The sequence below is a fragment of the Bidens hawaiensis genome, unplaced genomic scaffold (genome assembly GCF_021521415.1).
Source record: "Bidens hawaiensis isolate Kalapana, Puna unplaced genomic scaffold, B.hawaiensis_p1.1 tig00030189_1, whole genome shotgun sequence".
Classification (NCBI taxonomy): domain Eukaryota; kingdom Viridiplantae; phylum Streptophyta; class Magnoliopsida; order Asterales; family Asteraceae; genus Bidens; species Bidens hawaiensis.
In genome coordinates this window covers 118400-145087 of record NW_027505171.1, presented here as the reverse complement: position 1 = coordinate 145087, position 26688 = coordinate 118400, and the positions used below count along the sequence as shown (strand labels likewise).

Sequence of the window (26688 nt, the reverse complement as noted above, 5' to 3'; positions counted from 1 at the left end):
CCAAAAGCAAATCCGTGAGGCGATGGTGGTACGTCCCGGCCAAAGCGGACAATATTATGGTGCGGTGGTAGCTGGGCTGTTACATTGAAAAACAAAATGAAATGTATATTAATAATTCGTTGAAAAAACTACATGGTTGCAGCGAAAATATTGAAATTTGGATGTAGTTATGATGGAATATCAATGAAGAATACGATATCGAATGGTAAACTTATAAGTGACCAAAATTTAAGTTTAAATTTGGTCTTCCATGTAAAGATAGAAACAATTTGAAATAACTTGATTCATGGGAATAATAATACTAAAAAATTATGAAAAGCTGTCATGTTTAATAATATTCACTAAATCATATGTGCCGAATAATATTTATAAATGATGATAAAACGGTTATTTAATTTATGATATAATAAGTATTGATTATTAGAAATTATGTCAATTTGAATATTGTGTTCTAAAATAACGAGATTAGTATTTTAGTATTAATTAATAATTAATATTCACGTAAATTAAAGTAAGATTAAATTACAATTATGACAAGTTTTTTAGTTTGACAATCAGTTTTTTAAATATTGAAATGATAACTTATTTTAGTTTATTAAATAAGTTAAATATGAGGAAAGTTAAACACACATAATTAAAAATATATATAAACTGAAAAAGTAAAATTTTGTTATGAAAACTATACACAATTAAAACAATTTAAATTATCATTAAGGTACAAATATAAGAATATTAAAATCAATATTAACACCAAAATAAATTTGTAACATCTAAGCTTGGTTAAAACATTTGTAATGCTAGTTACCTTAGACGTAATATTTAAAACATGAAATAATGACCAGAAGTTCATACCTAATATATTTTGGTGATTACTAAAACAACATCATTTTTATAGTAACGAATAGTTTATTTTTCTAAAAGAATTATATATAGAGAGATAATTACAAAAGTTAATGCCAAATCACAAAAATTAAAATCAAATCGGTTCTAATTTTACTAATATGACTAATTAATTTAGAAATAATTACAAAAATGAAAATCAAATAGGTTAATTTGAAAACTTCAAAAAGTTATGGAAAGATTTTGAAATGAGTTTAAAATTATGAAGAGTATTAAAACATTTAAAACTTTGTTGAAAGATTGGTCAAATTCCGAATTAAAAAAGAGTTTAAATATGCTAATTAAATTTTGGAGTTAAATATATTGATAAATACAAATCAGATCGTTTTGTAAATTATGAAAATACGGTTTTTAATAATACGGTCATAGTTTAAATGTATAAAACTTATTTTTGTAAAGTTATTATTACTCAATTATTTTTGTAAAGTTAAATATTTAAAAGGAATTACCATAATTAAAAATGGTTGTAAGAAAGTATTATAAATATGTAAATGTTATTTAATATTTTAAACGATTTACCTTAATGAATGGTCAAAAACAATTTAATATAAATGGTCAAATAGTAAATGTGGTCGGAAATGTAGTTAATTTTTTTAATCGGTTTCTTTATAAATTAAGGAAAGTCAAAGTATATAAAATGTAATAATGGGATAATCAAACTATATAAATTACAATATATATGTAAATTTAATTTAAATCTAAAAAATTATTTTTAGAAATGGTCGGAAAACTTATTAAGTTGGAAAGTTAATTAAGTTGTTAATTCGTTATTTAAACAAATAAGGATAGCCAAACTCAATAAATTGTATTAATGAGATACTTAAATGTGTAATTTATGTATACTAAGGCACTCCGGAAAAAAATTTACATTAAGGTATCTCCGATATACATCAGCATATTATTTTATCTACAAATAATGAATATAATTGAATATTCAAAAAAGAAATATACATCAATATAAAAAAATACATCTTATAAAGTAATGCTCAATCCATGAAAATTAGCTTGTATCAGTCGGGACATTAACCTAAAATTATAAAGTAGAATATTAATGTTGATATTATGGAAAATTTGATATTTAATTTATAACCGGAAAACTTGAATGTCTTACCGGAAAAAACAATATAATGATAATAACCATGGTATCTCATATTTATATTTAGAAGGTAAACCGAAATATTTCGTAAATCAATCGGGTAAATAACTTGAAATAATAAAGTCTTGTTATAACATTGATATTATGGAAGATTAGAATTACAATTTATAACCGGATAATTTAAATGTGTCTTACCGGAAAAAAAAAATAATGACACTGACCATGGATGAAGCTCATTTTTATTTGAAACCTAGAAAAACAACATGTAAAACAAAAAAGAAACAGGAAAAATATAAAACTTCAAATCAATATAAAACAACCATTGTTATACTATAACACATAACCGGGAAAACTTACTGGAAAAACGTAAATACGTCCACATATTAGCTTCATCGTCGTTTTTTGATTTACAACCTAAACTGATTTTAATAAAATCAGTTAACAATGAAAATAAAGATAAAAAAGTTAGAGAAAACAATAACCGGAAGAAAAAATAATGTTGCCGGAAATACATATATCAACAATCGAAAGTTTATTATAAAATATGAACTTAACGGAAAACGATTAATACAAATCTAGATTAGGCCGGAATATATGAGAGGGTGAAAGGAGATCCGGCTAATAGAGAAAGAGAGAAAAATACGTTTAGGGTAAAAAAAATATGAATTGTTAAGGTTTAAATATAGGGTAATTGTATCAAGAGGTGACATGGCAGCATAGGTGGATAATTTGTAAATGAAAACTTGGTGACTGAGCTGCATAGATGGACAACCTAATTAATTGACATGTGGACCATATGTATTGATTTAATAGCATTGTTAGATGTCAAATGGGCCGAACAAAACTCGATACAACATTGTGGTTTGCTTTTAAGTTAGAGTTAAATGCCACTTTAAAAAAATATTTTAATATTTTTTTGCAAGGTATTGAGAGGTTTTTGGGAACAAGGTCAATCGATAACGTAGATACCAAACAACAATAAAATGCATGTGTAATTGTTTTTCAGTTTTAAGTAATTTTTATATTTTAGATTTGAATGTTGAAAATAAAAATAAAATAATGGAAAACCTGTTTTTCATGCTCTGTTCAATACTCAGTCACTTTATCTACCATGTCTGGGTATATATGGCGTGGATTTTTTTTTCCAAAAACCGATTATAAGCCCGAACCAGTTATTGATGTACTTGGTTATTGACCTAGTTAATTACCTGAAACTTTATATGGCTGAAACCTGATATTCTGCACCTCCATTATGGCCTACAATTAAATCCTCTCCTACTAGTGGCCGCAACAAACAAGCTTGTGATCATGATAAATAAATATTACACTAAACATATAACCATAAATTTCATCAATATTTGAAAGCCTTTCCAATAATTTCTCCCTCCAGACTCTTTATGTGTGTTTTGCAATATTGAGCATGAGTATTCCAAACATATCTACACTAACTGCTCGGTGCTCGGGGGCGATTTGGGATGCTTTGATTGCTTGGTGCAAGACTTCGTCCTTCTTCGCGCTTTCTATTAGAGATTTTTTAGAAGTTCATAACCATGTGGGGTTAGGTAATGAGAAGAAAGTGGTTTTTCATGGTATTATTATTATCGAATGCTGGTGCAATTTGAAGGCCCGCGACGAGAAAATTTTTGAAGGTAAAGAGGTGAAGATTCAAAACATCATTTGTGACATTAGATCTTATAGTTTTCTTTAGTTCAAGCATAGATCTAGTTGCAAGTTGATAACTTGGTCAAACTGGTGTAAGTTTTCTTTAACTTAATTATGTTTTGTTCTTTTACCTTTCTTGTAACACCCCGACCGATGGCGGATTATACATCGGGGCGCCACGTATTGTTTCATTACTCGTGACACTATTTGGGTGTCAATATTTAATAAATACATTCTCATTGCGCACGCGCAGAACACGAATCGTAAAGTAACATAAATCATATCATAACTTAAAATATTCAAATAACATAATTTGTCTTGTTACATTTTAATCTAGGTCCAAAGAAAAAGAAAACATCCTACGTGTCCTTGAGATTCCCAAAAGCAGCTACAGCAAACCTGAACATGTGTTAAAATAAAACGTCAACACTTGCGTGTCGGTGAGAAATCAAGTTTAATAGATATAAATAGATAATAATAAACACTGCGCGCAACATGTGCTTAACTGGGGTTTAACATAGGGTGTAATCAGATTGTGATCAAGCCTAAATAGATCATAGCTCATAGTTCAATCCGTGCTCCCAATTGAGCACAAAAACAAGAAATCATACGTGCATGTGTAACAAAACAAGAAAACCGTAAACGATAGGTCTCCCGTGTTCATCTAATGGATCCATGAAAACTTCGGAATAGGCCGAACAAAGCGGTTAATGATTCACACATACAAATAAACAGCCAAGTAAACGTCCATAACACATGGGGTTTTGCGCACATAAATTTCATAAACAAGTTTAAGACTCAAGTTGTACGAACACATGAACATCCCAAAACGTTAAAAATAAAAGGGGATTAAGTACGAGATTACTCACCTGAAAAAGGTGTGTTGAAAGATAACGCAAGAACCAACTTTTAAACAAGCACAGGTTAACCTATAAATAAGAGGTTATTGGTTTAACGATTGGTTTTTATGTCTTGAATATATGCAGTAAGTATCGATTTTTGTTAGTTAAACAAATTAAAACAAAATATATATATTTATATTTACCGAGATTCTGGGCAGAAGAGAAGACGGAGGCAAAGAGAGGAGTGGCGTTGCTGAGGAACTACGGCAGAGAGCAAAGGGAGAGAGATTTGGGGAGTGTTTAAGTGTAGTGTGTGTAGTGTTAATAAACAAGAAATTAGCTTAATTTATAGGGAAAAACCCAAGGGAACACAATCCCTTGAAAGGGGAAAAGATCTTATCAAATCAAGCAAAAGATATTAAAAAGCACAAGAAACCAAAAGCAAAAGATATTAAAAAGCACAAGAAACCAAAAGCAAAAGATATTAAAAGATATGCCGGCAGCTGCAGGGGATGGGGAAAAGCTGACAGGTTACAGGTCAAAGCATGGGAGGTGTCAGATAAAACACTGTTCAAGACATGCAAAAAGGAGATTTCAAAAGATTATGTCAGTCACTTTTTCTGTCAACCAATAGGATTGGTGCGCATGCTGCGCCGAAAGTGGCTTTTCGGACAGATGTCGGAACTGACCTAAAGTGCTCATACAAAAGATAAGATATTTCAAAAGCATACAGGCTGACCTAAACTGAAGAAAAGACTTAAGGTCTAGCGCGAGAAGACTCGAGCGCGCGCGAGGGCGAAGGCAGACAGAGGACAATCCTTAGCGCGCCGCGGGAAGAACTATAATCCTTAGCGCGTCGCGGGAAGAACTACAATACTTAGCGCGCCGCGGGAAGAACTAAAATCCTTAGCGCGTCGCGGGAAGAACTATAATCCTTAGCGCGCTGCGGGAAGAACTACCATTCTTAGCGCGCCGCGGGAACAGTTCGCCTCGCGTATCGCAGGAACAACTGGTCTTCACGCAGGCTTCCTTGTAAGGAGTCTGGCGCTTGGAGCTGCGCAGACATCCTTAGGCGGGAAGAACCAAAGGACAAGCAAAGAGTTAAGAGAAAAAGGGGTTTAAGGCTTAAGGGTTAAGCAGAGGGGCGGGACGGCGACAAGAGAGAAAAAGGGAGTCGGGACGGTGTCAAGAGAGAGAAGAGGCGGGACGGCGGAAAGGAAATTATTATTATTAGTAAGTAATATAAAAATATATATATATATATATAATTTAATTAATGTTAAATTTACAAAGATTAATAATCAAATTTTAAATCATAAAAAGAATCGGATTCGAAAACGGGTACCTGGGTCGGGTCGGATTGGGCAGTTGTCACATTTCTCTAGGTTATGGCTTCGGCCTTTATTTATAAAAGTTAACGGTTTAAAAAAAAGAAGTTGCATTACGCAGTGTTTAAAAACTGTTCATACCGGGCGGTGAACCGGTACTACCGGGTTTCGAGTGTAAGGCAGGTAATTTGAGCTCGGTATTTTTGGACAATTTGCTAGAACATTGAACCGACGATTTTTTTTCTTTTTAAAATACCGGTTTAAACTGGTAAGCCAGTTTTAATTCCAATTGATTTTTGATATTTTGCGGCCCATTTTTTTATAAATTACTTTTAACATAGCAGATTAACATTGAAACGAGTAAACTACCTTTTCTTAATAATGAGAAACAATTTGAAATAACTGAGTCGACCACTAGAACTCCTAGTCTTAGAGCCAGAAAAAGATAGGTTTACTTTTGGATTATTTTTTTGAAAATCGAGTGCTTATGTATTATTTTTTGATTATAGATTAATTTTTAGATTACATTTTATTATAAAATCATATACTTTTAGGTTACTTTTTGAGTTAAGTTGTATTTATATGAAGTTAAAAGGTAAATCTTCACCTCAGCTAAACCTCTTGATACAAAACTGTTTAATCTGTTATATCATTTTTTAGCTAAATACGGTATGAATTTAAAAAACTAGGAGAAAATTACTGTTTTCATCCCTGGGGTTTAAAGGCGGAGTCACTATTAGTCCCTGAAAAAATCAAACAAATTTAGTCCTTGGGGTTTAAAAGACGAACCGGATTAGTCCCTCCATTTAACGTCTGTTAGTTTTCCATCCAAAAACATGTGTAATTACTAATATACCCTTGATTCATTATAAGAGTTGAAATGTATAGATCTGTAACACAAATTCCCATCTGGGTATCAACAAATTATTAATCTTGAACCATGGAGACCAACACCCATCAATCATCTTTCTACCAGTTCAGTAGTCAACTTCATATTCAAACCAACAATCTTTCAAATCTCTCGTTAAATGATTCTATCTGGAGCACCAATTATGCCGCCACACAAGACCGCCGAATCTTCGACCCGCGGCGGTGGTGAGTTTAGCAACTCCAGAACCGTCAACACCAACTCCGATTTTAATGGGTTTAAATTTCTGATTAAGCCTCAACCATTATTAGGGCTTAATACATTATAGAATTTTAGCTAAAATAAAAAAAAACTAAAATCCCTAAATCCTGGTCTAAAATTGAATCTGGTTATTGAAGATGATTACTTTCTCAGCCTGTTTAGCATGCAAATTTCCTTCCTTAACAGAAGAATCAACAAACGATCGAAGCATTTTAATATTGGAATCAAGAGCTAAAATCAACAAATATATTTTCTTCTTCTTCTTCATCGATGAATTAGGGCTTCAATTGATTGTGAGAAAGATGTTAGTTTCTATATGAAGGAAACAAGATGATATGTGTGATAATAATACAGGGCTTCAATTGATTGATAAAAGAGAAGAAGAAGAAGAAGACATCAGTGGTGTTTGGGTTTCCTTATTTTACGTATAAAGCGTTTGGTAAACCATAAGGCCTTATGAGTTTTAACTTATGGGCAAGACAAAATAAATGGGTTTTGAAAAGTTAGAAATCTATAACTTATTAACTTAATGAGTTTGATTTGTTGGAATATCGTATGCCCGAGACACATAATTAAGTTAATGTGGCTAGTTATGTTTGATCCAAGTCGGGTCATACCCAATAACGAGTTAGACACACACCAATTATGTATTTTTTAAGATAAGATCTATAAGACAAATACAGAACACGACACTTTCAGAAAAATGGGTTTCTGAATAATTACTTGAAAGTATTAAATAATTAATTGGTTAATTTATTTATTTAAATAATTATTATTGGAATGATTATTTAACTATGTATTCTTTTATAAAATGGTTTATAAAAGATGGGGTGTTTATATATTTTATAAAGTATAGAATATATAAAATAAATAAAAAAAAAAAAAAAATAATAATAATAATGTTGGGGCCGGTTTTGGGTGGGCCCCACACCCCACCAACTTGGTCATATTGTCAACATGCAAAAAGAGATTGAGTGTGGACTTGTATATAACTAAATCTTATGTATGCATGTGAAAAAAAAGTTCTTACAACTTTCAAGTAACCATTTTGAAAAACAACACCCATTCTCTCTTTCTCTCTAGCTCACGGCCAAAGAAGAAAGATTTCGGGTCTCGGGTTTTTCGTGTTCAAGCTCCCTAGCATAGCTCGGTGCGTGTTGGAGGCTCGGGGTATATTCCGTTTGAGGGTTTTTCTTTGAAAATCTAGCATTCACATCATCATCTTCTTCAACATCCACTAAACTCTTAAAGGGTTAAGATTGTAAGTGTTTATATGCTTTGATAGTTTAGTTGTTCCCGTATCATTTGATCCTAGCTTCGGGTTTCTAGTAAATAGATTATTGGTAATCTTGAAATGAATAAACTAGGTTGTTCATATGTTTAGTTTGTCTATCACGTTTCCGCATATATTATAACTAGTTAATCGGTTAACTAAGTTTGTTAAATCCTATAGAAACCCAACAAATGGCATCAAGAGCCGGGATACGGGAAACTAAGCTACGGGTTCTCGGTTTTTTATTTTCCCCTTGAAAGATTTATACAAAAATTAACATGCATGATATTTTTGTATTTAATCTTGTTATTGTTTTTGGCTTAGTTCAAAATTCAAAAAAAAAAAAAAAAAAAAAAAACCGAGCAAATGGGCCGAAGCCCAATTCGGGTGAATTTGGGCCGAAGCCCACTTGAAAAAGGGTTATTGGGCTAACCGGTTTTATAAAAATTTTTGGGCCGAGCCCATAAGGATTTTGGGCCGAGCCCATGGGTTTTTATATTGGGCCGGGCCCATAAGTTTTGTTTGGGCCGAGCCCATGCAGTTTTGATTGGACCGAAGCCCATAATCTTGGTATTGGGTCAAGCCCAAATGGGTTGGGCTAGGCCCGATAAAGGCAAGGGGTTTTGGAACGGGTTCCTATGACATAACGGGTTATGTTTGCTAATACTAGACCGAGCCGTAGACCAATGTGGATGTTTGTTTGTGGTTGATGTTGTGATTGTAGTTAATTATTCAAGTTTCGGTTTGTAATAATTAATTATGGGCAATTTTGTAATTTTGTAATTATTTATTCATATGGGTATGTAATAAATAGGTTATTTGTAATTTCTTTATTTTATAGAAAAAATGTATTAGGACATTTGATTTTGTAAAATTAAAGAAGATTGCAAAATTGGAAGTTTGGGCCTAATTGGGCCGGGTATGGTGATAATGGGTTTCACAAGCCCATTAAGGGATTCAAGCCCAAAAGGACCTAAGCCCACCAATTGAGCCCAAGTGGAAGCTTATGGAAGCTAAGGCCCAAGTTCAAGCCCAATGGATCACAACAAGGTTGAAGAAGATGCTCGAAGCATTTGGATGCGGGATCGAGTGGGAGCTACAACATCCATGTGTCATGTGTCCCTTAGGATCGGACCTAAGACACACACTTGTTTCGGCTAACAAGTGTGGTCTAACTTAGTGGCTCGTGTCTAGTATAATTGTGTATGCTTGTTAATTGATTGTTTGATTGTGTGGTTGTTAGATATTAGGATATCAACTTCGTCACATAGAATTAATTAACAAAGCATAAAACGGGTTCTAATAATTATCGGTAATTACGTGACACATAGTTTAATAAAATGGATTTATTAACTAGCCGTCTCACGCCCATAATAAAATGGCTTTATTATAAATTAGAATTTTGAAAATGGTTTCAAAATATCATGTTACTAAATGCATGTTAGAACATGATTTAAAGTTTTACAACTAGAATTATTAAAACTAAAAATCCCTTTTTTTAAATTTAAGGATAATAAGTTAAACACCATCCTTTTGTATAACACTTAACATATTAATAAGCTCTTAGTGGGAAAAAGGTCACCTAACCGCATAGAGTAAATTAACATGTTGAGGTAATATTGGCATAAAATGGGAAAAAGGTCACCTAACCGTTTGTATGTTAATATTACAAGTTGATACAAGTAGGACGACTTAAATTAGAACCATGTGAAGAGGGTCACCCAAGCATGGGGTCTAATAGGTGTTGATGGGATAAACATGCCAACACGAAATATGATTTCGAACCGGTCCCATAAATTCTAGAAGTTGCAAAAGGGTTTGCAATTGTTATGAATAACTACCTTGATAAACCGACAATGGGAAAAAGGTCACCTAACCGGAGTCGGGTTTATCGTTGGATTCTAGATTTTAATTATTAATTATATTTGCATATATAAAAAGGGTATTAATAATTAAAAGGTAAAACACTAAAATGAACTTAATTAAAATTCTGCAGATGGCCGCACACGTCGACGACAACATAATCCCTAACGTCCAAAACGTATCTCTCCGATCTATTCTCGCTAAAGACCGTCTTAACCACAATAACTTTTCGGATTGGTTCCGAAATTTAAGGATTGTTCTAAAACAAGAAAAATTATATCATGTTTTGGAAACACCTATCCCCGAAGAACCGGAAGAGGGAACTGAGGTCGAATACATGAATTGGGTCAAACTCACGGAAGATTCCATTCAAGTATCATGCCTCATGTTGGCGACTATGGTTCCCGAAATCCAAAAGGATTTCGAAAACCATAATGCGTACGACATGATTACTCAACTTAAGGAAATGTTCCTTAAGCAATCGAGAGTGGAAAGGTTCGAAACGGTTCGAGCCTTGCATGCATGTAGAATGGATGATAATCAACCAGTTTCAACTTATGTACTTAAGATGAAAAGTTACATTGATCGCCTCGCCAAGCTCAATTGTCCCATCTCAAAAGAGCTAGCAACGGATTTGATCCTTAACTCTTTGTCGAAAAGGTTCGACACTTTCGTGTTAAATTATAACATGAACGGGTGGGACAAAACCATTGGAGAACTTCACTCAATGCTTAAAACAGCCGAGGCGAGCATGGGCAAAAGGGTTTTACCCGTGTTTGCGATCAATGAAGGTAGATCCAAGAATCGATCTCAACCCAATCTTAAGGCTAAGGTAGCAAAAAGAAAGGGTCCCCCTATGCATCTTAAGGGTAAGGGCAAATCACCGGTTATGGCAAAGAAACAAAAGGTTATGGAACCGAGGGGTCATAAGGATGATCCTTGTTTTGGTTGTGGGGAGACCGGACACTGGAAACGCAATTGCCCGGTCTACCTAAAAGAGCTAAAAGACAAGAGGAATGCGGCGCATACCTCGGGTAATGTCTTTATGATTAATGTTGAGCTAAATCTTATTTCTTCTAACACATGGGTATTGGATACTGGATGTGGAACTCATATTTGCAATTGGTTGCAGGGGTTCAAAAAGAATGAAGACTTAAAGAAGGGCGAAGTGAATCTTTTCATGGGCAACGGTGCAAGAGTACACGTGGTCGCTAGAGGAGACTTCACTTTATCACTTCCAAGTGGTTTGGAAGTTGTTTTAAAAAATGTTTTGTATGCTCCTAGTTTGACTAGGAACATTATTTCTGTGCACCTTCTTAGACAATGTAACTTTGACTTTAAATTTGTAAGATCGGAAATGCATGTGTCATCTAATGGTATCTTTTATTTTAAAGCTGTACCAAACAACGGTATTTATGAATTGGTTCATGATAATACCTCAAATAGCTCATTATATCAAACTTCTACTAAAAGACTCAAAAAGGGTTTGAGTGATTCCTACATTTGGCATTGTCGCCTTGGACACATAAACAAGAATCGTATAAATACTCTCCAAAAGAAAGGTCTTTTGAAAACAAACGAGTTAGGTTCGTTTGATGAGTGTGAATCTTGTATTCAAGGCAAGATGACCAAAGAGCCTTTCAAAGGTACAAATGAAAGGGCTAAGGATTTGTTAGGTATCATACATACGGATGTATGCGGACCTTTCAAGCCAACTAGTAGGAATAGTGAAAGGTACTTCATTACCTTTACCGACGATTTTAGTCGATATGGGTATGTTTATCTAATGAAACACAAACATGAAGCCTTTGAAATGTTCAAAGAATTTCAAAATGAAGTGCAAAATCAGCTCAACCGAACAATCAAGGTACTCCGCTCCGATAGAGGAGGCGAATACCTAAGTGATACCTTTCAAAGTCATCTTAGAGATTGTGGAATTATTTCACAGCTCACTCCTCCTGGAACTCCTCAACATAACGGAGTATCCGAGAGGAGGAATCGAACACTGTTGGACATGGTTCGATCAATGATGGCACGAAGCTCACTACCGCCATCATTTTGGGGATATGCGCTACTCACAGCGGCTCGTATTTTGAATATGGCCCCGACCAAAAAGGTGGATCGAATACCCTATGAAGTGTGGCATGGAAAGGTTCCATCCTTTTCATATTTAAGGGTATGGGGATGCATAGTTTATGTTAAACGTGACACCCCAAATAAGCTTGAGGCTCGATCCATCAGGTGTGTCTTCATAGGATACCCAAAGGATGATATAGGATATATATTCTATGATCCTAGTGAACAAAGAGTGTTTGTTTCACGCAAAGGATACTTCTTAGAAACTAGGTTCCTTATGGAAGGACCTAGTGAAAAGAGAGTGGAACTTGAAGAGGTTCAAGAATCACTGGATGATACACAGTTGGTCGATACTAGCTTTCAACACGAGGATGTTGAAGATGATCAAATGGTTGATCATACACACGTTGCTCGCAGATCTAGTAGGGTTAGTCAACCTCCCAAGAGATATGGATTTCTTGTGGATGATTGCTACTTGGTCGATTCGGATGAACCGATCTCCTACAAAGATGCTATGTCACAACCTGATTGTGACAAGTGGCTTGAAGCCATGAGCGCCGAGATGCAATCCATGCACGATAATCAAGTTTGGGAATTGGTTGATCGTCCACTTAACTCCAAACTGGTTGGATGTAAGTGGGTCTTCAAAAAGAAGACCGATATGCATGGAAATTTAGATACTTACAAAGCTCGACTTGTCGCAAAAGGTTTCACGCAAACTCAAGGGATTGATTATGATGAAACCTTCTCGCCAGTCGCGATGCTTAAGTCGATCAGGATATTGTTTGCCATTGCAGCTCATTTTGATTATGAGATATGGCAAATGGATGTCAAGACCGCTTTTCTAAATGGATATCTTGAGGAAGATGTCCATATGGTTCAGCCTGAAGGTTTTGTCGATCCATCTAATCCTGATAAAGTTTGTAAGTTAAAGAAATCAATCTACGGGTTGAAACAAGCATCACGGATGTGGAATCATCGTTTTAATGAAGAAATCAAAGCGTTTGGTTTCGTCCAAAACGGTGATGAGGCGTGTGTGTATAAATGGGCTAGTGGGAGTATAATCATGTTCCTTATTTTGTATGTCGATGATATACTTTTATTTGGAAATGATATACCAAGTATGGAAAACGTTAAAGCGTGGTTAAGTAGTCGTTTCTCAATTAAGGATCTTGGAGAAGCGACATATATCTTGGGAATAAAGGTCTATAGGGATAGACAAAGGAAATTGATCGGACTCAATCAAAGTGCGTACATTGATAAAATCCTAAAGAGGTTTAGGATGGAAAACTCTAAGAAAGGTTTGGTGCCTATTCCTAGAGGAACCGTATTAAGCTCATCCCAAAGTCCTAGCTCTAAGGAAGAGCAGGATAGGATGAAGCATGTTCCTTATGCTTCGGCAATAGGATCTATCATGTATGCAATGATGTGCACTAGACCGGATGTCTCGTATGCTTTAAGCATAACAAGTAGATACCAGCACAACCCAGGTGACAGTCATTGGATGGCTGTCAAGAATATATTAAAATACCTTAGAAGGACTAAGGATATGTTTTTAATATATGGGTCTGGTGAGGAGGAACTCGTCGTAAAGGGTTACGTGGATGCGAGTTTCCAAACTGACCGAGATGATTCTCGGTCACAGTCGGGATATGTTTTCATCTTAAATGGAGGCGCTGTCTCTTGGAAGAGTTCGAAGCAGGATGTTGTCGCGTTATCCACTACAGAATCTGAGTACATCGCCGCTTCAATGGCAGCCCAAGAGGCTGCATGGATGAAAAAGTTCATCATGGATCTAGGGATTATCTCTTCCATTCAGGAGCCCCTAGAGATATTCTGTGACAATGAGGGTGCTATTGCACAGATCAAGGAACCTCGTGCTCATCAGAAAACGAGGCACATTGAGCGCAGATTCAACTACATAAGGGATGAAGTTGAAAAGAGAAAAATATGTATTCATAAAGTTCATACCGATCAAAATATTGCGGACCCACTCACGAAGCTCCTCGATAGGCCAAAGCATGAGGGTCATGTTTGTGCATTAGGACTTCGGTATTCTAGTGAGTGGATTTAAATCCGTGTTTAGTGTTTGTATAAGAACGAATGTAATGGGTATCTCATGAAATTAATTAAGTTTTAATTATTAAATGAGTTATGTTCTAATTTTGCATGTTTAATCCATGAATGACTTATGTTATTCTAAACGTCCGTAGTCGATCATGCTTGTGGGAACAAGTATGAAGGTAAGACTATTATGAACCCGGATTGGTTGATATTCATGTGATGAATATAAGGCATAGGTTTGCCACCAAGGTTCATAGATATTTGTGGGATACAAATATTGGACATGATCCGCTCTCAAGGATCACTGCATGGAGTTAGTGCAACTGATCATAAGTAATCCTTGAGTAAAGGCGAGTATCATTGTGTCCTTTGACCTGAGATGCATATTGGATCTGGCTTTTCATCAAGTCTGATAACTTGACTCTCTTCTTTGTTTTTCGGTAACACGATGACATAAAAGAAAGAGCTCAGATATCATACGAGATGTCAACAAGGATGTATGCAGTCAAGATGGAATTTGTTCCTCTTATGTGTTGAGAGTTTAGATGTCTAAGGCCTGTTAAGTTAAATCAATGAGAGAATGATCAATCTGTGTCTCTCCGATTTGACAGGACATCTAGAAACAAAGGGATGTAGTGATAAGACTTACCTATATCATATCAAGTATGGACTTGAAGGGGATGATGTTATTGAATGGCACTTAGTCAAACATACTAGGGGTGGTGACCTGTTGTTAGGCGGTATTCACCATTAGCATTAACTTCCTATGAGTCTCGTGCAAGTGGGAGATTGTTGGAATATCGTATGCCCGAGACACATAATTAAGTTAATGTGGCTAGTTATGTTTGATCCAAGTCGGGTCATACCCAATAACGAGTTAGACACACACCAATTATGTATTTGTTAAGATAAGATCTATAAGACAAATACAGAACACGACACTTTCAGAAAAATGGGTTTCTGAATAATTACTTGAAAGTATTAAATAATTAATTGGTTAATTTATTTATTTAAATAATTATTATTGGAATGATTATTTAACTATGTATTCTTTTATAAAATGGTTTATAAAAGATGGGGTGTTTATATATTTTATAAAGTATAGAATATATAAAATAAATAAAAAAAAAAAAAAAAAAAATAATAATAATGTTGGGGCCGGTTTTGGGTGGGCCCCACACCCCACCAACTTGGTCATATTGTCAACATGCAAAAAGAGATTGAGTGTGGACTTGTATATAACTAAATCTTATGTATGCATGTGAAAAAAAAGTTCTTACAACTTTCAAGTAACCATTTTGAAAAACAACACCCATTCTCTCTTTCTCTCTAGCTCACGGCCAAAGAAGAAAGATTTCGGGTCTCGGGTTTTTCGTGTTCAAGCTCCCTAGCATAGCTCGGTGCGTGTTGGAGGCTCGGGGTATATTCCGTTTGAGGGTTTTTCTTTGAAAATCTAGCATTCACATCATCATCTTCTTCAACATCCACTAAACTCTTAAAGGGTTAAGATTGTAAGTGTTTATATGCTTTGATAGTTTAGTTGTTCCCGTATCATTTGATCCTAGCTTCGGGTTTCTAGTAAATAGATTATTGGTAATCTTGAAATGAATAAACTAGGTTGTTCATATGTTTAGTTTGTCTATCACGTTTCCGCATATATTATAACTAGTTAATCGGTTAACTAAGTTTGTTAAATCCTATAGAAACCCAACATGATTTACCTATTACATCATTCTAACCCTCAAAACCCATTACATTTCATTTAAAAAAGAGTGTCTTTTTTAGTCATTTTTGTTTTCTCTAACAAATAAGCTAATCCAAACATTTTTTTAGAAAATTCATAAGTTAATAAAATCTTTAACAAGAAGTCATTTTTCACTTAAATAAGAAATCCCAAACACACCCTAAAATAGGGCTAGGCTGAATTGATAGATCTATACATTTTAACTCTTATAATGAATCAGGGGTATATTAGTAATTGTACATGTTTTTAAATGAAAAACTAACGGACGTTAGATGGAGGGACTAATCTGATTCGTTTTTTAAACCCCAAGGACTAAAGTTGTTCAAATTTTTTTTCAGAGACTAACAGTGACTCCGCCCTTAAACCCCATGAAAGAAATATTTAATTTTCTCAAAAACTAAATATAAAGTGAACAAAAGTAGCCAACACAGTTTCTTTCATCGTGCTATCACACACACAACCTCAACAATGGAGGAAAACCAAAACCCTAACCCTAACTCCACCACTTCACCGCCACACTCCATCGCTCAAATCGAACCACCTCCGCCACGTCCACTCGCTCCCATTCCGACCATCCGTCTACCAAATGCCGACACGGCCGCCGGTTCCGACGATGACGGTGTCGATTCCGGTCCGGAATACGAGGTTTCCGAAGAAAGCCGGTTATTCAGAGAGAAAAAAGAGAAAGCTAAACAGGAGTTCTTAATGAAGCAACGCGCCGCAGCACTCGCGGTTCCGACCAACGACAAGGCGGTGAGGTCTCGGTTAAGGAGATTAAACGAGCCGGTCACATTATTCGGCGAAAGAGAGATGGAGCGGAGAGACAGGCTGCGAATGATAATGGCGAAACTCGATTCCGAAGGACAGTTGGAGAGGTTAATGAAGGTGTTTATGGAGGAGGAAGCGGTTGCGAATGCGGAGGATGGGGGTGGGGAAGAGGAAGGGGAGGCCGTGGAGTATCCGTTTTATACGGAGGGGTCGAGGGAGTTGTTGAAGGTGAGGTACGAGATTGCAAAGGAGTCGATTGTGAAAGCGGCCGTGAGGTTGGGACGGGCGAGAAGGAAGAGGGATGATCCGGATGAGGATGTGGATGCCGAGATTAATTGGGCGTTGGAGAATGCGCAGAGTTTTGGTCTGGATTGTAGTGAGATTGGGGATGTGAGACCGCTCGTGGGGTGCTCGTTTTCGTGTGATGGCAAGTTTCTTGCCACCTGGTATGTTTTTTCATTACGCTTTGAACTGTTAATAATGCCACTAGAAACTGTTATGCAGTTGGGATCAAGTTTGTAACTGTTAAATTGACCAACAATACATCAACTGTTGATTTTTGTTGATGGTTAATAACAGTGTAGTCAGTAATAAAATCTGTTAGCTGTAGGGGTGTAAACGAGCCGAGGTGAGCCCAACCTTGATTAGGCTCGTTTTGTTTTACGAGAGCTTGAGCACGGCTCGTTTCAAGCTTATTTTTTAAAGTTCGAACTCGCCTCATGAGTCGTTTTTTTCAAGCTTGGGCTCGGCTTGTTTTTTATTTATCAATATTTTCTATATATTTTAATTATATTTATATTTTTTTGAGAAGAACCGGTGAGTGTGATATTAATACTTAAAAGTAGGGGTGTTAATCGGGTCAACCCAATCGGGTTTCGGGTTAATCGGGTCGGGTTTTACTTTTCTAAAATCTAACCCGCAACCCGATCCTATTAAGGTACGGGTTTCTCGGGCTTGCTTGGATTAGTTGGGTTGTAATAAATTATTGGGCCGCAATATTTATGTATAATTTTTTTTAATTATTGGGCTTCAAATAGTATAATGTAGCTATAATGGGGCCATGTAAAAATGTAAGTTTTATGAAAGACTAAAAGATTAAAGCTAAACAACCCAAAACCTGCAAATACACACATTTGGATGCAGTTGTGACTAGTCAACAAAACTTTGTATTCTCAACATAAAGTGCGCAGTTAGGAATTGTTCACATGCATATCCGAAGGTGGTAGCTAAGCTCAGACAGTTAGTTATGATTGCTGGACTTTTGTGTGTTGGTTATGGCTGTAAGCTTTTTTTTTTGTATTACATTAAAGGTTAAAAAGCGGTTAGTTCATTATAGTTTGGGTTGGTTAACTATTAATCGAGTTAACCCAAAATCCTATTTTTTCGAAAATGTACTCGAAACTTGACCCTAATAATAATACGGGTTAATCTTAATAACCCAATTAATATTTTTTGACCTTATTTAACCCAACCCTGAGTAACTTATTCGGGTTTGGGTCGGGTTAAATGTTCAGGTATTTTTAACACCCCTATTTAAAAGTCTAAAATATGTAAAACTTAAAAAACATGAGGCTCGACAAGCCTAAATGAGCTTCCTATACAAGGCTTGAGCTTGATAACTAAACAAGCTTTATTCGAAGCTTGGGCTCGGCTCGAGCTTGAAAAAGCTCAGTTCATTTCGAGCTTTTTAAAAATCGGATCTCAAGTAGCTCAGTTTGTTTGCTTCTCTAGTTGGCTGTAACATATACACCTGCAAATGAGTACAAAAAAATTAGAACTTATAGTTACAATATTGCGATCCTACTGCTAGAATCAAGATTAATGGGAGTAACAGCTCATATATGCAAACAATAATTTTGATTATTATAAAGTTTTTTATTACTCTTTTTCTGAAGTGTGCATATTATGCAACTGTGTTACGATTAGCGTTGAGTCCATCCGATTATTAACTAATGGATTGTATCATATTATCTGATTTTATTACAGTAACAATCAATGGTAGGTGATGTATGCTAGTTAACTTGAACAAAATAGTGTAATTGATATATTTATAAGAACACAAACATGTAACAGGTCTGCAATTAATGAAAATGTTAATGCTGTTACTAATCACCTTCTTCCAAGAAATATATATCTTTATCAGGCTGTGCAATTTATATGGATAATATCAATTTACATTTATTTTTGACACTTCTGTCTTTTGTTGAATGCTATTCAGTTCTTTAACTGGAGTTGCTAAAGTATGGAGCATGCCTGGAGTAAATATTGTGTCATCATTAAAGGGTCATACTGAACGAGCAACCGATGTTAAATTCTCTCCAACAAATGACCAAATTGCCACTGCTTCTGCTGACCGGACCGCACGGTTATGGGACACACAAGGAACACTGCTGAAAACATACACGGGTCATTTAGACCGGCTAGCTCGTGTTGCTTTTCATCCGTCCGGGAAGTATTTGGGTACGACTAGCTTTGATAAGACTTGGAGATTATGGGATACCGAGACAGGTGATGAGTTGTTTCTTCAAGAAGGTCATAGCCGAAGTGTGTATGGTTTAGCTTTTCACCCTGATGACTCGTTGGCTGCATCATGTGGGCTTGATGCACTTGCTCGTGTGTGGGATCTGCGGTCTGGGAGAAGCATTCTTGCTTTGGAAGGTCATGTGAAGCCGGTGAGATCTGTTGTTTCAGTTTTTATAAATCGTTCAGTTCATGTTTTTGGTTTTATCTTTTGGGCTTGAAATTTTTTGCCGAAAAGCATTGGCCGAAATTCACAATTTTGGCCTGTAACTTCGGGGCTAAAATATTGTATTAACTAATAATTAGTTGACTATTATATATTTCGGTAAAACTATTTAATAAATTGTTATAAATTGCTTGAAATTCTAAATTTAGAATGAAAAATCATTAACTTGGTTTGGTGCAGTCCGGTTATTTGGGTTTAAATTACATGCAAATCCGAAAGCGAGCCAAAAGTTCGTTTTTCATGAAAACATAAAACCAAATCATTAGCTTGTGTTTGAGTTTGATTGTTTTGGTTAGGTTTTTTCAATTATGGATTGGTTTTTCGGTTTTATTTACACTCCTATCTTATTGTACCGCCCAGGAGTGTTCCATCGGGTTGATTTCAGTTTTTTCCGATGACTTAAATTTGAATCTTTGAATACTAAATTTAGGATCATTGAAGACGCACAGATCACAATTTAAGGGCAGGTGGTCCCGCAGGTAACGAAGTTCAAGTATTTAGGATCATTTGTACAGAGCGATGGGGAATTAGACAGTGATGTGACCCACCGAGTTCAGGTAGGATGGTGTAGATGGAAAGCAGCCACAGGTATATTGTGCGACAAGACTTTCCCGACTAAACTAAAGGGAAAATTCTATAGGGTGGCAGTTAGACCTGCAATGCTATATGGAACAGATTGTTGGGCCATCAAGAAGGCACAAGTGCGGAAGATGGAGGTAGCAGAAATGAGAATGCTACGTTGGATGTGTGGGCACACAAGGCTAGACCGAATAAGAAACGTTGTGTTTCGCGAGAGATTAGGGGTGGCGAACATAGCAGACAAGATAAGAGAGGGGAGATTGAGATGGTTTGGACATGTAAAGAGAAGACAGACGACGAATCCTGTTAGATCCGTAGAAAACATTACTATAGAGGGGAGGAGGGGTAGAGGACGACCGAAATTGACTTGGGATGAGAGGATTAGGCATGATTTGATAGACCTAAACCTCTCCGAGGACATGGTTGAGGATAGGAATTCGTGGAGAAGTAGAATTAAAGTTAAGGATTTTTAGAGAGAATTGAATACCTTAGGGCTTAGACTTAACTTATTTAGGTCACATACCATAATGGTATTTCCCTTACATATATTATTATTATTATTATAATTATTATTAGCTTTTATATAGCTGTTAAACTGTGATCTTGTTATTAATATTATTATAATTAGTAGTAGTTTTTATATAACTGTTAAACTTTGATTTCCTTTATTTTGCTTCATACACATGTACTTAGAGCCGAGGGTCTCTCTGGAAGCCACCTCTTTATTCCTTTGGATAGAGGTACGGTGTGCCTACATCCCACCCTCCCCAGACCCTACTTATAGCTTTGCTGTCGGTGGGATTTTACTGGGCATGATTGATTGATTGATTGATTGATTGAATACTAAATTTGAATAACTTTTGAAAAACTGCTTCAAATAAGCTTTTCTGGGTTCGTTTTTAGTTTGGGTTTATTCGAATAAACAAAAAGCTACTATAAAGTTTGAAATTTAAAAATAAAAATTAGTAAAAGTTATATATATATTATATTTGAATTCAGGTTATTCGAATCAGTTTGGTTGGCTTGTGTTAACACACTTTTCTTGTCACTTTTTGGACCTCTTTTAGTTAATATTTAATGCGTTAATTTTTATTACGGAAAATAATATTATTTTGATTAGCCTGTTCTCTTTTTAGTTATTTTTTTTCAATCTTTTCATCAGTAAATCCAGACCGCAACCTTTTTTTTAACTTGCATCTTTTTATTGAAGTTAGCTAAATAATTGTTTGTTTTATTACAATCAGGTTTTTGGTATCAGTTTCTCGCCAAACGGCTATCATCTAGCAACAGGTGGCGAAGACAATACTTGTAGAATTTGGGATTTAAGGAAGAAGAGATCATTGTACACAATTCCTGCTCATGCAAATCTTATTTCTGATATTAAATTTGAGCCTCAAGAGGGATACTTTTTGGTAACCGCTTCTTATGATATGACTGCAAAGGTAATCCACTAAAAAAACATCAATCTTGAATCTCCTAGTTGTCAAATCTCTTAACAATTTTAAGGTATACTTAATTGTTCTATTGTATTTATTATTGGTTTATGTCTCAGATATGGTCGTCTAGAGATTTTAAACCTGTCAAGGTCCTTTCTGGTCACGAAGCTAAGGTTACAGCTGTTGATGTAGTTGCAGGTAAGCTAAAGCTAAACTTTGTCGGGACAACCCGATACGTTCTGTTTTTTTAACTAAACTTTACCACTCGAACATTGTTTTAACGTACTGAGTTTGTTGTGTTATTGGTTTTGCAGATGGACAAAGTATTGCAACTGTTTCTCATGACAGGACAATAAAACTATGGTCTAGCAAAAATGCTGAAAAGGATAAAGCAATGGATGTTGACTAAATTTATACCGGTCAACTGTATACAAGGTAAAGTCTGACTTTTTCGTTTAGGTGTTTGGATCTTTGATCTATGGTGATATGATTTTATAAAATTATGTAGGAGACATGCAACGTTTTCTAAATTACCAAACAAATTTTGCCGTATCAGAATTGTTAGTCTACTTGTAACAACAAGGATCAATGACCAGCGTTTATATGTGTTACATCGACTGCTTGGTGTTAAAGCATGACCCGTGCAGCCACTAGTACTACACGGGCTGGTTTTGTAAAACGGACTCAGGTTTCTAAGGTTCAGGAACACAATCAGTGGTTACTTAATATTCACAACCCATGTCTGAGTGGATTTGAGTCCTTTGTCTCACAGATGACAACGTACTCTTTCCTCTTTTACCTTAACATTCTTCAAATTCATTCTAATTGTTGTTGTATACGTTAACGTTAGCAACATTTCTTCAAATGGAATCAAATCAACATAACTTATTGGAACGTCTTTTTTCAAAGTTTTCAAGAGGCACTCCTATGTAGAATATCAACCTTGATATGTGGTAGTATCTAAAATAGGTCACTTGGGTTTGCTCTATATATTTCGAAACTTGCTTTGGTCTTAAAAGGCATAACTGAGTAATATGGTTTTGATTCGAGGCACACAAGGCTTTTTTACATACTTTTTTTTAAAAAAAGGTCAACAATTTGGGAGGGTGAAATTTTGGTGCAACTTGTGTTGCTGCTTTAGTGGAATGATATTAAATGCACACAAACTTAAAATGGTAGTATACGCAATTTTCGTTTAAATTTATGATAATGAATAAGAAAAACGATTTTACCATGGTGGGTTAAATGTATTTCTCCCTCCAATGCATTCACTCATTGCATTTCTTCTTTGTTACCAGTAAATCATGCCTTCTTTTCCCATGTGCATTTCTATAGTTGATACATCTATAGTGCTTACTTTTAAACCTTTAATGCTTTTTCATGCCTTCCTTTCATTATCTTTTTATGTTGTCAGTTTTGTTTTTTTCTTCGCTCCGTGTGGTCTCGCATGAGCTTTCTTTAGTTTCCGTCCAAAAATTTCCATCTGATTCGTTCAATGTTCTTTTGTTGGAAATTGTTTTTGTTTTTAACTATTTGTTAATACGCAACCCTTGCTAAGCTTTATGACTACCTTTAATGCTAAGACTTTCATGGTGTATTCTGTGAGGTCGACTTGTATCATCACGGGTCCCTTTGATACGATGAAGCAAGTCCTCGACAACTTTATTTTTGCTGACATGCTCTGAGAAAGAGTCCGCATATGATATGTTGTTTCACTATGCAATGGGTTTCACTTCTTATGGTTGATTGAGGAGAATTATGATGACCAATTACGATGGTTGGCTTTGGGGTCTTTTAACATTGTATTGGGCTGAAGTTGTTTAGTTTTGTCAAATATGGGACCAAACGGTACTACGAAACTGAAAAAGATTCTTTACTTTGCGTTGTCATGATGTATGTGCTCGGAAATGGTATAATGATTTTGGTGAAAATGGTGATTACCATTATGAGCTTGAAACACTTGTCAGTGAAGGCTAGGCTATGGGCTTTTGTTTTGCGAGAATATTTGTACACCCAAACCAAATAAAAGCACTTTAGCCTTCATTGCTTGGTTTTTTAAGCTCATATACGTCATCGTTATTGTTACCAAAATCAATGTAGGGATTTCAAATCGACGCAACATGATATTGTTTAGTGAAGCGAATAAAGGAATCTTTTAACCGCCATGGCATTTTCTTTCATATTTGACGAAACTTGGCCGCCTATTTTTAATATCTAATACTTTGATGGAAGATTTCAAACCTCGCCACCCTTTTCATGTGGGTCATCGAGATTCTTTGCGGGATTTCGAAACAACAGCTCATGCGCGAACTCCTTCACAGATTGATCATCAAAATTGGAAAATTTGAGCATCTCCTTTATTGTATCCGGGTGGCTCGAGATGATAAAACAACTTTATGGTACACCACATGAACGGTCTTATCATCAAATGTCATTAATAATCTTAGCTATGGTTTTGTGTGTTGAACAAAGAAATGAAAGCAAATACAAGTCCTAACAAAGGGACATCGAAGGGGCAAGGATGGCTGTTTTTTGGTCGGGGTTTGAAGAGACCCGTGCGAAACCGCTAGGAGTGAGTAGAAATGCAAGACGCCGCATGGAAAGATATGTAAGGTAAGAACCGAAGAAGTATTAGCGGTTTGAAGGTAAAGACTGAAGAAATATCATGTGTTAGGAATACTTACGGGGAAGGAAGACATAATTTGTGGGTAACAGTGGAGTAGTTCAGTGAGTGGCTGCATATGTGGGAAGGAGTATATTTTGACTCTCATGGTTTGTTACAACACTTTTCTTATTCATTGTCATAAATAAATTTCTTGGTCTTTTAAGATTCTCCAATGCAATGTTTTTTTTTTGGGGGGGGGGGGGTGGCAATATCGTCGTTCGTGGGATTTGTAAACGGCACATCTTTGGTGAAGGATACCCACGACTTTGTTGGGTTTTGTTTTTACAATGATAAAAGCTTTACATATTTAGTTTAGTTTGTATCTCAGAACTTTTAAAAATATCTTGTTTATTTTTTAAATTTGTTAAATTATAAATATTATATGCTTGAGCTTTTAGAAAATAAATATAAAAAATTAAAACTATTAGTTTAGGAAAACATAAGAATTTGTGAAATTTATATAAATTATTTATTACTAACAGCTTACAATGCATGGGCGATACGTACGCGTTTGTTTGTCTTCACCACAAGCTTACAACCTAACTGCATTCTTTAGGTCCGCAACTCCTATACAAAAGGTCTAGTTTTGGCCCGGCTCTCCCAATTACTATTTGGTTGGGTTTACATGGTTCAAGCCACTATAACGGACTAACGAAGATCGGAGGTTTGAACCCCGTCACCCACACACCTTTTTCTCTCATCTTTTTATAGAATATTTTTATTAAAAATTAATCATTTAAAAGTTTCCTAGCCAGTCCCTTTCTACTACCTCACTTTTCAACTTAACAATTTAACCAAAATGAAATTAACAAAATTAAGTAGTTTACTATAATAAAGCTGGTTATGAAAAATGAGCTTGGAAGCTAATTATGATTTGAAATTGAAGGTTGTTTGTGAAGGATGATGTGCTAGAAGGTAAAATTATGTATTATTGTTAGTATGTTATATGAGTTTTTGGTTCGGAGATGCTTTAATAAAAAGGAAATGAAGTGGATTTTCACACTTAAATTTGATAACTTTACATTTTACTATTTTAGAGCTATTGGTTTTCCTGATTTGTGAATTTGATTTTCAAAATATATAGAAGTTCAACATTAGATGGATGATATATGGGTTAGCGAATGAAAATTTACTATTTATAATATTATTTATATTATAAATTGTTATATTGTAATTTTTTTTTGTTTTGTTGACGATCTTGTGATAGGATGTGTATGTGTTCAGGTGCCCCTGCTCTTGTTGTCTGTGATCTAGCTTCTTGCTAGTCTTGTCTCTTTGGTCGTTTAAAAATAAATAAGTAAATAAATAAACAAACAAACAAACAAATAGCATATTGGACGAGTATATATTGTCGACTCATTGTCAATTTCCAAATATATCGTTGACGTGAAGAGTACCCACAATGCCAGACCTTCACAAACCGTTACATTAGGTTTCTAACATAAAAAAAATCCCTTTTCTTTTACAACACCGAACTTTTAAAAACCCGTTGAAAAATCATTAAGATTATATTCACAATATGTATGCATATATGTGATGTGAGAGATGGGCCAAAAACAAAGTCTATATGTAAGCTACAGCCACAAACTTACAATTGGCATACCCGCTCCGCAACGCGCTTCGTCCTTTGCTGCCTTCATTCGCCCGTGCCACCAAGACACGGACCTCGACCTTTGTTGCCCATTGGAGTTGCTCCAAGGATGTTGCCCAACTAATGTGTTCTCAGGTTAACTGAGAGTCGATCCTTTTTTACTTAAAGACTGGTTTGAAACTAGATTAGTTTTTGACTTCTATTGACTTGCACATAACTTTTGAATAAAATGGTTTTGTACACCTATAGGCTCTAGTTCATATAAAACAACTTGAACCAACTATCACGAGATAATGTTGGAGATTACGTTAACTTCTTGTCATCCGTGTTACTAGAGATGCACAAAAAAACCCGATCCCGGAACTGGACCAGGAATGAAAACCCTGAACCGGTTTTTTTAATACTCGGGTTTTCAATACCCGAACCCGTACCCGATCCTACCCGTCGGGTATGGATAGGGTATGCATTTTGGCACCAAAACCCGAACCTGAACCGGACTCGATTTGTACCCGGTAATCCCCGAAAACCCGAACCGGTTCCATACCCGGAACTGGGTTTTTCCAATACCCGAAACTGGGTATTTCAAATACCCGATGTATACCCGGAAAATACCTTTAAAATACCCAAAAAAATACCCCTAAAAAGTGCAAACTTTTAAAAAATCCAATCTATACCCGGAAAAAACCCGAAAAAACACATAAATAGGGTTTTTTTAATACCCGATAATAGGGTATTCAAATACCCGGTTTTAGAATACCCGGTTCTATACCCGACCCGAACCCGATGCATAGAGTATGGTTTTTAGAGACAATACCCGACCCGAACCCGGCCCGATTATTACCAATACCCGCTCATATCCGAACCCGGGTATTTAAAAAACCCGATTTATGCACCTCTACGTGTTACTTGTTCCTACACTTCAATGG

The 26688-nt window shown here is 35.5% G+C and overlaps 1 protein-coding gene across 2 annotated transcripts; it reads left to right on the top strand.

Moving 5' to 3' along the window:
* The first annotated feature begins 16418 nt into the window (after positions 1-16418).
* LOC143611215 (uncharacterized) lies at positions 16419-23965 on the top strand. 2 transcript variants are annotated; one of them, XM_077085473.1, is made up of 6 exons: positions 16419-17191; positions 18964-19417; positions 21315-21512; positions 21623-21704; positions 21821-21941; positions 22015-23965. In XM_077085473.1, exons 1-5 carry the CDS (start codon positions 16446-16448, stop codon positions 21913-21915), a joined length of 1575 nt encoding a protein of 524 aa, XP_076941588.1. In that variant the 5' UTR covers positions 16419-16445; the 3' UTR covers positions 21916-21941; positions 22015-23965. The 2 variants fall into 2 exon arrangements, with proteins under 2 accessions (XP_076941588.1, XP_076941587.1); XM_077085472.1 differs by having other exon boundaries at positions 21821-23965.
* The last annotated feature ends 2723 nt before the right edge of the window (positions 23966-26688 follow it).

Coding starts and splice junctions, on each gene's coding strand:
- LOC143611215 (XM_077085473.1), top strand. CDS start 16,446: ATGGAGGAAAACCAAAACCCTAACCCTAACTCCACCACTTCACCGCCA. Junction 19,418..21,314: donor TGGAAGGTCATGTGAAGCCG/GTGAGATCTGTT, acceptor TATTACAATCAG/GTTTTTGGTATCAGTTTCTC. Junction 21,705..21,820: donor AGCTGTTGATGTAGTTGCAG/GTAAGCTAAAGC, acceptor TTGGTTTTGCAG/ATGGACAAAGTATTGCAACT.